Source organism: Puccinia triticina, chromosome 17A, assembly GCF_026914185.1.
Source record: "Puccinia triticina chromosome 17A, complete sequence".
Classification (NCBI taxonomy): Eukaryota; Fungi; Basidiomycota; class Pucciniomycetes; order Pucciniales; family Pucciniaceae; genus Puccinia; species Puccinia triticina.
In genome coordinates this window covers 3281724-3296705 of record NC_070574.1, presented here as the reverse complement: position 1 = coordinate 3296705, position 14982 = coordinate 3281724, and the positions used below count along the sequence as shown (strand labels likewise).

The 14982-nt window shown below is 43.5% G+C and overlaps 1 protein-coding gene across 1 annotated transcript; it reads right to left on the bottom strand.

The window, feature by feature from the left end:
* Positions 1-10045: 10045 nt before the first annotated feature.
* Positions 10046-14938, bottom strand: PtA15_17A297 (uncharacterized protein; the record flags this gene model as incomplete). Its single annotated transcript, XM_053164398.1, has 11 exons — positions 10046-10168; positions 10314-10399; positions 10493-10571; positions 10654-10858; positions 10959-11346; positions 11431-12076; positions 12190-12390; positions 12604-12880; positions 12978-13205; positions 13297-14570; positions 14687-14938. The coding sequence occupies 11 exons, from the start codon at positions 14936-14938 to the stop codon at positions 10046-10048; spliced, it is 3759 nt and encodes a 1252-aa protein (XP_053028370.1).
* Between the last annotated feature and the right edge of the window lie 44 nt (positions 14939-14982).

The window sequence follows — 14982 nt, the reverse complement described above, 5'->3', positions numbered from 1 at the left end:
AAAAAAGAGATATTGTAAGGTTTCCTGAGATGTCATCAAATCCTTCAGTTTGGTACTCTTTGATTTGGATTCCAGGCATGCTGTTCCAAAGCCATAGCCAAAAGATTTTGTGGTCACTTAATGCTTGACATGCATAATTTTGTACAGATTTTCTATTTGTTTTGTCAATTTTGCTCTTCTTAACTTCTTTGGGTTCTACAGATTGGTCCTGATGGTTTACTTGAAATCTTAGAATTTTTTCTCTGGAAATTCTTTCATTGTAGCTTTTAGCAAATGCTCTCATGCGACTGTTTTTGAAAATTTTATGTACATCATCTGGTTTTTCTTCTTTAATTACAAGTTGAGTTTGAGGCTGGTTTTTAATGATGAGATCAATTAATGTAGCCACATGGGATTTGTCTGCTGTTGACATGGATTCATCCTGCAAAAATACTTCTGGATTAAATTTCAGTATTTGATCATGGATATCAGTCACATATTTATCTGGTGGTGGAAAGATCCTGCATGGACTGTTTTTATTTTGTTCAAAATTGTGAATCATTGTAATTTTTGATGAAAAATAATTGGAATCATTTTGCTGTATCATACTGTTACTACTTGGCAATTCTCCAAGTGTCTCTATGAGTCTAGGCTTATTTCCAACCATACAACTGTAACTTTCTGCATGGTTTGAGCATAATTCTGGAGATCTCAATTGATGATTGGATTCTGTTAAAATTGGTTCAGGTGTATGTGTGCCATCTGAAGAGTGGCTAAGTTGAATTATTCTTCTCTTTTGAGTTTTAAAATAAGGTTCAGTATCTGTGCAGCATTGGAACCAGAGTTTTTGGGATTCTTTTAATGGCTCCATAGCAGACAAATCAAGCCCCGTAGTAGAATATTCAGGGATGAATCCTGAGTTCATCACTGCATGTGGAGTAGATTTGGTGGCAAAATTTGATGTTGGATTGTGAGATATAGGTACTGTTTCTATCCACTGAAGTAGATCATGGAGAATATCATTGTCAATGCCTGCTTGCATAAATGAGACGGAGTTGGTGCTTGAAATTGAGGGAAAATATTTTTTTTCATGCAGGAATCAGCTTCAGGAACATTTTCCTCTGACTGTGAATATGTCCCAAAATCAGGGTCCAAGATCATTGGATCTGTCCAAACTGAGGGATTGAAGCATTCATTATCCTTGCTACATGGTATAAAACTGAGGGAATTTCTATGAAATTCAGAATATTCTACTGGATTTTCTAAGCTTCCAGTGTTAATTTGTTTATGTTTTGCTAAGCTTTTTTGATCAGAATCTTGTGGGGTTGAGGTAGTGGTGGGATTAAGAAGCTCTTGCACCTGATGAGGGTCTGACCAATCAAAATCCTTTCTGGCTGGATTCCACCCCAATACAATTTCTTCTGAAGTGTTGCAAGTGCTCCCCAATCCCAAATAAAATAGGAAGAGAAAAAATTGAATGGAATGCAAAAACATCTTGTAGCTCAATGAATGCAGCTGGAAGGGGTAACTTTTACTGGTAGATATTTTTGAAATTTAAATGAAAAAATGTTTTGCCTGGATGAGGATCCTGTCTTTGATCTTGTCTATGTTATAACAGAAAATACAACCAAAACTCTTACCCCAGCACATATCTATAAGTGAAAACAATTCCTTGAAACCCTTTAAATGAAACATCCTTTCAATGTGACACTATTTCTATGGGACACTCTTCAGTGATTTTACTTATTTTGTATTTAATACTCCTTCACTTTCATCTACTTATGTACTTATTCCAATTTATATAACCAGACTTTCAGGCCGGCTTTGCCACCACTTGTCTCAGTGCATGCTTTTGCAATTACCTAATTCAGCACAAATCCAGGTGTAGCCAAACTTAGCTAAGTCCCTCCTTGGGGGAGCAAAGCAACCTCATTGGAGGGTCCCTGCAGGACGGAGTCCCCCCTCCAATAGAGGGACTTAGTTTATATAGGTCAATAGAGTGTAAGAAAATTTGTGAAAAACATCCTAGTGAAGTCAAATTCAAGCCAAATTGGAAGAGAACAGAGTGAGGAAAAGAAGAGCAAAGCAATATACTCAAGACAAAAAATTCCAAAACATTTACCCTTAGTTCAAGTCTACCCGGAATGTGTGTACCAATTTACAGGGTGTTAGTATTCAATCTTCCCTTCAATCAAGTGCTTGTGATTCCTGTCCCACCGCACAAAAGGGTTTCTCATTTTCCTGGTGCCCAGCTAGATTCCAGACTTGCACTCCAGTTTACCAGTAGATTATGAGGCTCTGGGTGATATAACATCCTTGAGTCTTGGGCACCGGTATCAAACTTGGAGATGATCTGAAATCCAAGCCATTGGCAATGAGCAAGTCAGCATAGGCTGGGAATAAATATCAGGATAGTAATAAGCAACTCGGCAGGTGACTCACATCATTCACAAGGAGCTGAACAGATTGGCAGTGCTGTCAGAATATATGTTGAACGGCATATCCCCTAGTAACTCTGTGTGTCTGTTTGTTTTATTTTGGTCAGTTCTGAATATTCTTTTCCAGATAAAACCATTTGAATCATAGAGATAAATTCAAAATTCTTGTCTACAAATAGAGCACATATGTACCTTTGTAGGATTTGATGACTGACCAATGTCCACAGCCAATCACAATAATCTTCTTATTACCAATTTGGTTCTGCTTGACTTGCTGCTTCAAGGTGAAAATGAAATCCTGACAGTATCCAGAGAGAAAGTGTCTTCATGAAATAGGAAAGGGGCCGGCTTTATGCACTCCAGATATTTACTACATGCGCTCCAAAAAAGGAGTGAACTTGTGTCTACTCCAACAAATGTTGGAGTGAACTTGTGTCTACTCCAACAAATGTTGGAGTGAACTTGTGTCTACTGCAACAAATGTTGGAGTGAACTTGTGTCTACTCCAACAAATGTTGGAGTGAACAAATGTTCACTCCAAAAGTGGGCTAAATTGGAGTGTTCAGAAGTTCACTCCAATATATATTTGGAGTGAACCTTTGTTCACTCCAAAAGTGGGCTAAATTGTAGTGTTCAGAAGTTCACTCCAATATTTATTGGAGTGAAAACTTGTACACTCCAAACAAAATGGAGAATAAAATTACACACTCAAACTGTGGAGTGGAGTTCAACCCACTCTATTTTGTTTTGGAGTGTGGACCACTGGGCACTCCAAAAAAGTGTGGCCAGTGATTCCCATCAACGTTGTAACCGCTGCGCTAAAAAAAGCACAGCGGTCATACCGCTACGTCCCAGAGGCATGCAGCGGAAGCTGTTGAAAACCCGCTGCACTAACTGCTACATGCAGCAATTGAAAACTACCCACCCAGGGCAATTATCAATAGCGCAGAGGGAGTGGAAAACCGCTGCGCTATTGCTAATTTAGCGGATAGCAGAATTTTAATGTGTGTTAAAACTCTTTTAACATAATTTAAACCACTTTTGTTCTTGTTTTTCAAACCACTGTGCTGCTGCTTAAATGCAGCGGTTCAGCGCTATGTGCCTGCTTTTTTAGTGCGCTACAAATCATCATTTGTTTCATGGAAAACAAAAAGCGGTTGGCACAGCAGTCTGGCCGCTGCGCGTAGCGGTTAGTGCAGCAGCACAAAAAGTGCTGCACATTTACAACGTTGTTCCCATTGAAAAAGAGCAGATAAATAGGCTCAGACTCATTTGAATCTTTGGGGCCTAGTCTTAAGGGGAGAAATTTGAGTGTGGTGGACGTTTTTCTGTAGGGGGGAGGCAGATTCTTCAAGGGTCAAAGCACAACTTTGTTGATCTGGAGGAGTTACTGGGAGTGCATGCATGTAATTAAAATAGGTGTGAACTCCAGTATTTATTGAAGTGTACAGTATATAGTACACTCCAATCTTGAAACAGACCAAGTTTCAAAATTGGAGTGCACAAGTTTCCACTCCAATAAATATTGGCGTGAGCTTCTGAACACTCCAATTTAGCCCACTTGTGGAGTGAACAAAGGTTCACTCCAAATATATAGTGGAGTGAAATTCTGAACACTCCAATTTAGCCCACTTTTGGAGTGAGCCTTTGTTCACTCCAATATTTATTGGAGGAGACACAAGTTCACTCCCTTTTTGGAGTGCATGTAGCTGTGAATATTTGGAGTGCATAAAGCTGGCCCCTTAGGAAATGGTTGAAGACAATTCTCAGCATCTGGTGACTGCATCAAAAGGATAGAACAAATATATTGAGTGGAGGTTCAAATACCTGAAGAACACCACACAGGCTTTACCATGTTGGAAAATCCCGCCAAACGGCCTCTTGTTCCTGTCTTGGTCAAACACTCCAATCATCTTTTCTGGTTTGAGCGCCTTTGGGTCGACCAACTCGTTGTGTGGATTGGCCATTTTCTTCTTGGTATCTTCTTTCAACTTGTGCCTGTGTCTTGGTATCATTTCTGCTGCAGTTGGTCTTGTTGGATGATTCTATTGGGCAAGTTCGGAGGCTTGTTGGCCAGGTTTGCAGTGTTATAGGACAAGTTCAAAAGCTCAACTGGCGAGTTTGAAAGCTTGTTGGGTGAGTTTGGAGGCTTGTTGTCCGGAGTCAAGTCATCACTAACTCAGGCCCTAATCAAAAGAAGCCAAAGACACCTTACATCAACCCTCCTTTCTGTAATATCCCACCATTATAAAGTTTTTTCTTGCTGGAAGTCAAAAAGAAGCAAGATAGTAAGGGGGGAAAGACCACTGACCGTATTTGCCAGGATGTTATCTGAAAGAATCTTGCATGTCTTTGGATAAGTTTTCTGAGGTTAAGCCGTCACCGCATACCATACGGGTCAAACATTTCTCACTGCTTAGTTTCTCATTGTCTCACCTTAGCAGGGTTGAAGTCTGTTGACGCGGGTTATTCCTCTAACTTAACAAAGTGCCTCTACATGAGGGGGGGCGCTTTCCCGCAGGGACCCTCCAAAGGAGGGACTTACACCCAATTTCCAAGTTTGGGCTGACAGAATCAGAACTATGCCTTTTCTCAAACATTTCTGGCTTCACCCTTTCCCATTGGGCTGCAAAGGTTTGGGGGAAAAAAAGATTCCCAAGATCAAAGAGAATCTCTCCAAATTTTTCTGAACTGAATTTTTCAGGGCCTTCAGAACCCCTCAGATCTGTTTTTTGTGACTATCTGTGGTCTGCTTCATCCTATATTACAAAGTTCACACTGTACAGAATCCAAAACTCATGATGTTACAAGAGACATTTTTTTTTAAAGTGTAATTTTGCCTTTTGCATTGCACACTATGAATATGATGATATCTACCTACAAGCATTTTTATGTTATTTTATGTTTGTAGTTTGTTTTTTCAGTACTTATTCTATGGGGCCAAGTTCTGTGGAGGATGTGGTAATCTTAACAACTAGGGACAATGAGTTGTGATGTGGGTTTGTGGGGTGGATGGGGTGCAACCCTTTTTCAGTTTGATTCAATTGGGTAAAGGTGTGGAACTCCGACCGGTGCTGGGCCGTCAGCAGCTACTGGGAAGGGAGAAATGCGTGTGCGCTGCCTTTGAGGTGGTCCGCGAAAGAAGGAGAGAGGGGATTTGAGGGGGAATAGCGGAAGTTGGATGGGATTAATTTAGAGACGACAAGGAGTAGATCCTTGTCGGCGGTGGTTAGTTTGGTGAAGATTCAGAAAGGGAATACCGGCGACGCCGCCGGAAGATGTGATCTAAAGGATTCAGAAGGATTGGTGCGGGGCTGAGAGGAATAAGGCCCCAATTATAAACTGATTTTTGAGTTTTATTTTGAAAGTATTTGAAAAGAATTTCGAAACAAAAATGAAATCAAGATGAAAGATTTTTGATTTCAAAATTCTCTCAGAAAAGCTTCAAACAACAGGGTGCACATATAAACATTTGTGCATCCCTGAGCAAGTAGCCTGCCGGAGTGGGCAGGCAGGGGCGAGATGTCTGTGACACAGGCAAGCTGGATAGAATACAGCTTGCCTGTTCAGCCTTGGCTGAATGGTGTGACATTTCCTGCGCGGCCGTCTCCATGGACATTCGGATCATCAGCGCCGAGATCGAAGCCAAGCGTTTTTTCCCTTGCCTCCGCCGCCAAGGTCAGGATCATATTGCCCCTGGTGGTCCCGGGTTTTCTGGGGAATTTGGTTTGCCTGCAGGTGTTCGTAATGGTAGGCCATCGGGATTTTTGTAGTGACTGCAATCCAATCGTGGAACGTTGAGGCAATCGGGTATATCGGCACTGCAGCAGTAAATTTTTTTCATGTGCCGGCCGACCCCCGCCCGGCGAACTCCGCCGACCCAATACAGCCATTAAATGGGGGGGGTCTGAGGCACCAGTGGCCTGGAGACCATACAGGCATACTGCCTGTTCAAAATTTTGATTCCTCAAATTTTGAGATTCTGGAATCTCAAACACCCCTCCTGGGTGTGTTTGAAGAGATTTGGGATTATTTTGAAATGAAAAGAACTCAAAACGAAGTTGGTTTTGATTTCAAAACAATTTCAAAATAATCTCAAAATAATCTCAAAATTCCGTTTATAATTGGGGCCTAACTCAGAAGGTCCGCGGATATCGAGGTAGGATCAATTAACTTTAAGATTCAGTTGAGTTGGGAAGAAATGATCTGAAAAAAAATTGGGTTCAAACAAAGTCTCCTCCCGCCCCATCATCTGAGTTCGAACTGAACTCAGACTCCGGGGACTGTGACACTTTGTGACAGAGTCATCATACACCTCTGCGCAGCCGCGCGCACAAGAGTATGAAAGGAAACAAACCACATGAGACAAAATGAGAAACAAGGCCAACTCTCCAACACGCGCTAGAATGAAAGAAGAAAAGAGCAGGACATAAAGAGAAAACAGAAAAAACAAACAAAGGAAAAGGAGGAGGAAAAAGAAAAGAAATGGGAAGAAATCCTGGTAAACCTTGAGGACTTCAACGCACACGCACACACCGGTGAGTCTTGATGTCTTGCAGGGGAACTTGAGCTTGAGCATTCTTAAGCGCCGCAAGAGCTGGAGGAAATTTGACTCGAGAAAAGAAAAGAACTGAGTGCGCATCCGGCGCCGCAGGCTTGATCACCACAATGGGTGTTGAAAATTGAAAAGTTTTTATACAGTAAAGAGGACAACTAATAAGTGGGTTGAAGGTTGAATGGGTGGTGTGTAGTTGTCCAAGCATAGAAGTGGTAGCGGCCAGGGGTTATTGCACATCAAGAATACAGGTTGGGGACGGGTGGGTATAGTACATGGATAAAGAAGACTTTGTTCATCATGGAAATCCAAACAATAGTGGAATTGCAGGAAATGGATGGGCAAGAGCAGTTTTAAAAAATCCCCACCAAAAAACAAAATTCTGTCAGCCTGTAAGTCCGTTTAGCGCATAGGTCCCTCCCTCCGGTTGGCGCAATGCAACCAGTGTTTTACATCTCCACGGGTAGGAGGGTGGGACTTAGTAAAGTGAGGTTATTCCTCCTTTTGAACCCTGCCCATTGGCAAGATCCATTGGCTGTGGCCACAGCGTGTTGAATACAGAAAACCATTCCGATTTGATGTAAACAGTAATACCGTCTACAAGCAGACAAAGTACACAAACATCCCCTTGCAACAATTTCAAACCATTAAAGGCAGACAAACAGGGTGAAGGTGTACCCATGTGACAGGCAAATTTGATGAAACATGTTTCACCATTGAAAAAAAGAGAATGGCAACAACAAGATTGTGATGAAGGAGAGACGGGGTGACTGAAACACTGAGACCAAGGACCTGGATATATAAAGGCAAGGTTTGGGTACGGTTTTTCTCCCGCACTCATCCACCTGGGCACTTTAAATCCACAAGGGAGTGTCAATGGCAACGGGGGCTTAGGGTACTGGTTAGCGCTATTTGCGCCAGCCCTACTCAGTTTAATAGGGAGTTTCACGATAAGCATTTTTGCTTCCCGCGGCACTAAATTTTGTTACTCGCGGGTGACATACTTGCTTAAAAATTTGGTGTGAAGTCCCGCAAGAAATCACCCCAAGCATCCTCATAACAATACTCGCGAGCGCTCAAACACCTTCCCAGGTTTCCTTATTGTGAAACCCCCTAATAAAACAATTGAATCATGGTTTTTTGGTTAAAAGAGCAGGGGAAAACCATGAACCATAAATCCATGAGTTATGGGTTCTATTGAAATTTGATAATATTTCAGTGATGCCTGTGTCAGATGTTGGATTTTATCAGCATATTTTACAAGCTCATTTGAATTGAAGAAATTTTGGGTGCTCAAAGTAGACTTAATTCAAAGTATCCCAATAAATATCTTAATGCCATATAGCTGAGGAGATCCAAGGGTCTAACTGCTTTGTGGAAAAAAATGCAGCAAAGCAGGTAGCACAGTCACTGCACAACCTAATTGCTTGGACACTCCTTTCCAAGCAGTTTTTGGACCAAGTTCATCCAAAAATACCTGAAAAAAGGGCCCAACAGATTACAAAACTTGTTGGACAAAATCTGTCCAAAATCTGCTTGGACTGTTTTTTCCAAGCCGTTAATTTCTGAATTGAGTGGTTTTTGAGACAGCTTTGCTACACTGAAAATTAGTGGGCAAGTTGCTATGCTAAGCAGTTTTTCATCTCACAGGAAAAAATCCTTGAATTTTAGTGTGCCCTTTAGTGTTAGCATGGCAGTAAATTCTTTGGTATCAGCAAACCTGAAAGGTGAGGTTGCATAGTGAAAGAAGGGAAAGGACAGGCAAGTTTGCAGAACATCACCAATCCAAGCTTAACAAAAGGAAGGGCCCTACAGGTTCTCTGTCTCACAGAGATGCTTGCCCCCAAGAATCAAAATTTAGCATGGGTCCGACTCCTGATGGGCCTTAGGCATGGCAAACTCACCTGTTTCCCTAGATGGCTTTGGGGCTGTTGAGTTTTATTGATATCATTAAATTTCATGCTGTTTTTCTGTGTGCTACATGCCTTTACTTTTCAGTACTTGTCACACAACAACCTCAACATTACAGGCAAGTCCCTCCCTGGCAGGACCATTTGCTGCTGATTTGTAGCTGAGACCATCAAGCAATTGCATCACCACAATGTGTCATCAGGTATATCTGATAGTTGACATTTTGTGTTCACTCCCTCAGTTTGTCATCCAAAACTTCAGGGTAACCAAGTCAATAGCCCCAAGTTTGGAGGTAATGATCAACAAGACAAAAGGGGAGGAAGGGTCGAACTTAACACAAGCGTACCCTCCTCGGGGGAGCGTAGCGACCTCCGAAGGAGGGACTTGCCTCTAAAGTTGCATGTCTCGCCCTACAGGATCGAGACAAATGGCAGGGAGGACCCTACGCTCCCCCACTTTCCCCAATACCTCCCTGTTTCCTCTTGATTCATCCCGCGCCCTTTGCACCATTGGAATGGCAAGCTTCTTAGCTTATTTTTGCCCACTTCAAACTCCCCCATATCCATCCCCCCTGGCAAGAAATGTCCTGTAAATTTTTTTACATGGCAGATTTATGTGACCAATCCCCCCCTTCGAGACCGCGCGGGCTCAGGGAATTTCAAATTTTGAGCCCAAAAACGGCTGGATCACCACTCCAGAACCACTTCAGGGCTGGAGTGGGCTAGTAATCATGGGGGCCAGTTGGTTAAAAAATGGTGAAATGGAAGCTGAGATTGCAGACTACAAGTCTGTCTACTCAGATCTTTTTTAAACTAAAAACTACATTTTTTAAACACATTTTGAAAAGAAAATAGGTGTTTTTTTGCCAGAAATTCTCGAGTCTGTAGGGCCAATGGTGTGACTTTAGAGGTAAGCCTCTGCTTCGGAGGCACTTCGCGCCTCCTCGGAGAGACTTAGTTAAGCTCGAGGAAGGGTAAGAAGGGACCAAGGCTGTCAACCAAAATTGATACCAAAAATTGTAAGGTTTTGGGAAGAAAGGCTAACTGTCATCGTTATCGGGAAGATACTTTTTGGTAGGCAAGCAATTTGTCTGCATCATAAATAAAAACATGGGTGTATTTGCTTTTACATGAAAGGTACAAAAAGGGGGAAAGGAAACAGGTTAGCCCAACACGTTATATCTACCAACAGCTTGATGGTGTCCAGGGTTTCGCGATTCAGCTTCTAATGCTTGCGTAGTGGCTTCGATCAAAATATGCTTGATTTCGGTGATAGCTCGTTGAACCTAAATTATAGTTGTTCAGTTCCATCGGACATGAACAAGGGAATAGAAGACAAAATGTGAAGCGGAATTGCTTTAGTACGACTTCCTTGCAAAGGCTCAATTCCAACGGTTTTCCTATATATAGATAATCAAGAGATGACTCAACTCTCCACTCTTCATTAGACTCGACCAATAGATGTAATTTCGGTGGCTCATCCGGACCAGGTTCTTTGCCTTTCTCATAAAATACACCTGAAATGCCGTATTCCCATCAAACGCAATTGGTGAGTTACTTGTTAGCACTTGTGCTTTGGAACGACTGATCGAAAATGATGAAGATCATACCTTTGTTGGTGACCGAAGCTCCAGTACTATCAACCAGTTGAACCATAGTCTCTTTGTTCGTGACTTTCCATCTCGCTTTCTGATCAAATAAAGAGAATCGAACCACAAGGTATCAGCACATGGATTACCAAAACTGGGGGAAAATTTAAAAAGAACCGAACTTGAGGATAATCGTTGATGGGGACGATAGCATGGAAATCGGTCGCATCAGGATCCTTAGACCGATTGTTATTGTTGTTGAGGTTGTTGGCTGATTCATGGTTTCCGGCTTGGGCTTGAGCGTTCTTAGCAGCAATCATTGATCGCAATTTGGCGTTCAAGTCAGCAACCACGTTTTGGGCTCTGGCGATTCCGCTTGCATCCAGACTATGAATCCGGCGATTGATTCCAAAAAGTTACCAGTCAGTTAAGTACATAGTCGATGAACACTTTCTGAAAGGTCGGTTTGAAAACAGGAGATACATACCCTTTCGCCTGGGCTGCTGCTTGAGCTGCTTTGAGTGCAGCAGTAAGAGCAGGAGTTGCTGCTACATCTACCGGTGCTGGCGGAGTTGGCTTGGCAGCAGGTTGTGAACGTCTGTTTGAATCAGGCGCAGGTCCTCTCTTGACTTCCACATTGATTTCTGGGATTTCAACCGTCGGAATGGCACTTGCCGTAGTACCACTAGCCGCGGCACCAGCCACTCCAGTTCCAATTTCTTCTTTGCTCGCCTCTTCTCCTCCAGGCTCACCATAGGCCGATCTTTCGGCACGTGACTTGGCGTCTCGGTCTTTCTCTAGTCTGTCTAGACCTTTACCACCAAACCCAGACCCCGAGGCTTGAGCTTTCCCTGATTTAATCTTCTCCAAAAACGCTGTGAAAAACAAGTCGAGGTTTAACAGGAGTTGGAATTGTCATTTTGGAGATACAGTAGACCGAGTGGAAGAAAGCTGCTTACAATCCGACATTGTCTTAAGTTCTTCGGGATATTTGGCACCACTAGTGACCAGCGCCCTTAGTAAATCAACAGCATATCTCTCTTGGTCAGGGGCGATAAAGGTGATACAAGTACCTTTATTGCCTGCTCTGCCTGTACGACCGGCACGGTGGACATAATCTTCCATGTGGTTGGGAGCGTCGTAATTAATTACCAACTTGAGTTGTTTCACATCTAAGCCTCTAGCAGCAACAGACGTTGCAATCACGATTGGAGTCACTCCTGATTTGAAATCCGCAATGACCTGGTCTCGATCAACTTGTTCTTTGCCCCCATGTAAGGACAAACAGGGATATCCCTTCTTGAGAAGATCCCGGAATAAATTATCGGCTGATTCTTGTCGATCGACGAATACTAGTGAACGTGATTCGGAATCCTCATTGTATGATCTGCCTAAAATTTCGAGTAATCGGTTAAACTTGGTGGATTCTTGTCGGACTTCAACTATCTGTTCGATTTCTGCGGCGACTACTGATCGACCACCGACGGTAATTTCTAATGGTCTCCGGAGAATCTTCCGAGCCAAGGCTTCCATTTGCTTGGGGAAGGTGGCTGAGAAGAGCACAGTTTGGCGATCGGGTCGAATTTGATTGACTATTTTCATTACCTTTTTTATTAAAACAATGAAGTGAAGCGGGAAATGAGAAGATGCAGATTCAAGCAATTATTACACAATCTTCTATGAACAACGCATACGTACTAGAAAGAAATCAGACTAACCTGTGGTTCAAATCCCATGTCAAACATTCGATCAGCTTCATCCAAGACAAGGTAAGTAACTCGACGCATATTGATCACTCGACCAGAATTAGTAGTCAGAAGTTCGATCATCCTTCCCGGAGTACAGACAATCACTTCTGCCCCCCGCTTCATGTCGGCAATGTTATCTTTCAGGGGCGATCCACCGTAAGCACACGCGGCCTAGTGAGCATGTTAAGAAGCATGTGTTAGCAAGGTTGTCATCAGTGTGAAACCGGCTGGCCCCTTGCTTTAAGGGATAGTGATCAGGCGGATATATAGGGAGAGGCGGTGTGATGAAGAAAATCAATATACACACGGTACACTGATGGAACATAACATTCATCTTGAAAGAATGTTGACATAATCGGGTATTTAAATGAGACAGACACTCACCCTTAAGCCCAGAGACTTGAGAAAAGGCCTCCCTTCTTTGTAGATCTGAGTGGCTAATTCTCTCGTAGGCGTCATGATCATCGCTATGGGTCCTTCGAGCGCATCGAGAGGTCTTTGATCTTTAATATGTCGAAACATAGGTAATAGGAATGCCAAGGTCTTTCCAGATCCTGTCTTGGCTACCCCAATCACGTCACGACCTGACATGATCGCAGGTACAGCTTGTCCTTGAATCGGAGTCGGCGATTGGTAACCAAGATTTTTGACGACTTCTAGGCTATATCAGTGAATGTGGAGTATAAGCATGCAGTTTTGATCCCATGATTCTTATGCTTGATCTGCTCAAAGGAAACATCGGGAAGGCGAACACCTACCATGCAGCATGTAATCCGAACCAACTCCATTTCATCACGGGTTTGGGACAGTCTTGGCCGCGAATTTTGATGCCATCCATTGCAATACGAATGTTTTCGGCCTGTTCGTCTGACATTTCTTCTACCTCTGCTGGTGGGTGATAAAATGCTTTCCTGAATGTCTCGTAGCTAATCTTTTGATGATCCACTGGAGCCAAATCTTTCTTCTTCAATTTCTTGGCGACAAGTCTAGATGGGAACGAAGAAAGATGTCAGCATCCAAAATTCAATTTGAATTTTCTGATTCGACGTCACCAAGAGAGGTACAGTAAGTACGAACGCCATGATGTCTTCGGGTCGCAAATTAGTCTTGTCGATCTCGTCTTCACTGCCACCTGCCTGATCTTCTTCATCGTTGTGATCATCGTCCTCTTCTAGAACCTTTTTAGCTCCAGCCGCCAATTGATTCATCTTTTTTTGATCCCGATCATTGACTTTGGTCACTTCATCGGTAACTCCAGACATATAAGCATCCAAAGGATCGATTTCTTCCTGATCGATATCCATAGCTTGAGCAGGCTGTACGGACGTCTCCACATTCGAAACCGCCTCAAATCGTTTTTTGGTCGTTTTCTCTACAGCTTGTGACAGTCGAATCTTTGATCCACTTTCACTCTGCTCTTCGTCTACTTCATCAGGACCGGCACCGGTTACTCCGGTTTCTTCTTCTACTCCGTCAATAATCTTCCGTTTATTATATCCAGCATGGCCACCATCTACTAGATCTTCCTCGTCGCTGTCTTCCTCGGCCTCCACCAGCTTCAAAAGATCATCATCAGCATTGATAGCTTCGAATTTTAATTTCTGAATCTTCGTTTTACCGCTGTCATCCTCAATACCCAAAGCAGAGCTGAGTTTCGAGTTATTCGAAGTGGGGTCTGGAAACACATTGAACGTTGGCTTGGTGGGCAAACCTTTGATCCCAATCGGAGGTGCGTTTTTCATGAGCTTGGTGGGGGCCAGGGTGGGCGGAGGGGCAGTTCCTAAACGAGCGGAGATTGCAGCAGCGGCGAGAGCAGCAGCTGTAGCTTCGTCTGCAGCAAGTGGCTTCTTCGGTAGACCCTTCGGAGCAATTGAGCCCGATGAGTCCAACTTATTCTTAGATTTGTTGGCAACTTGGACACTCTGGATTGGATCAGATTTGGTAATGAGGGGTGCAAGAGGAGTGGAATTAGAACTAGAGTTCTCCTCGAGAGCCTTTTTGGCCTTCCACTGTTCGAGACGTTCACGCTTCATACGGAGTTTTTGTTGTTCTAGCGTCTCACCTGGAAGACGACCTTCACGAGCCTCAGCAATCGCTCGAGCCTTGGCAACTGCGGAGCCGGGAGCCGAAGAATCGAGGTCTTTCTGGCTCTGGTTATCTGAACTACTTGTGGTAGGAGCATGCTGGCTGGTGGACAGAGCCTGCTCGGATCCGTCTTGGGCAGCTAATGTAGCTGTAGGCGGAGGAAGCCTGGATGGGATTTCGATGCTAGTGGAGGGGATATCTGAGAGCTTAGGTGAAGAAGGGCGGTCGAGTGATGCTGAGGGCTGCTGATTTTGCTCGCGGCGAGGCTGATTATCACGTCTGTGATCACGATCCAGACCTTCACCAATATCTGGCGACTTGCTGCGTCTTCTACTCCATCTCTCCCGGTCTCTGCTTCTACTCCTGCTCCTTCTTCTATCACGATAACCACGATCTTCATGTCGTCGACGATCAGTACGATAGCGGTTGCTATCCTTCTCGCGATCTCTTTCTCTATCACGGTCTCTTTCTTTGACTTTGTGTGTGTAGCGATCTGGACTAGCTGATCGGTCCCGACGGTCACGCCTTCGATCAAGATCCCGGTCTCGATCCCGGTGAGATAGAGAAGACTTTGAACCATTGTGATAGTCGCTAGAGCGGACCTTGCTGTCTTGGTGATGCCGAGGAGATTCATGTCGATAAGGATGCTCGGTTTTATGGGAATGAGTCTTCCTTCTC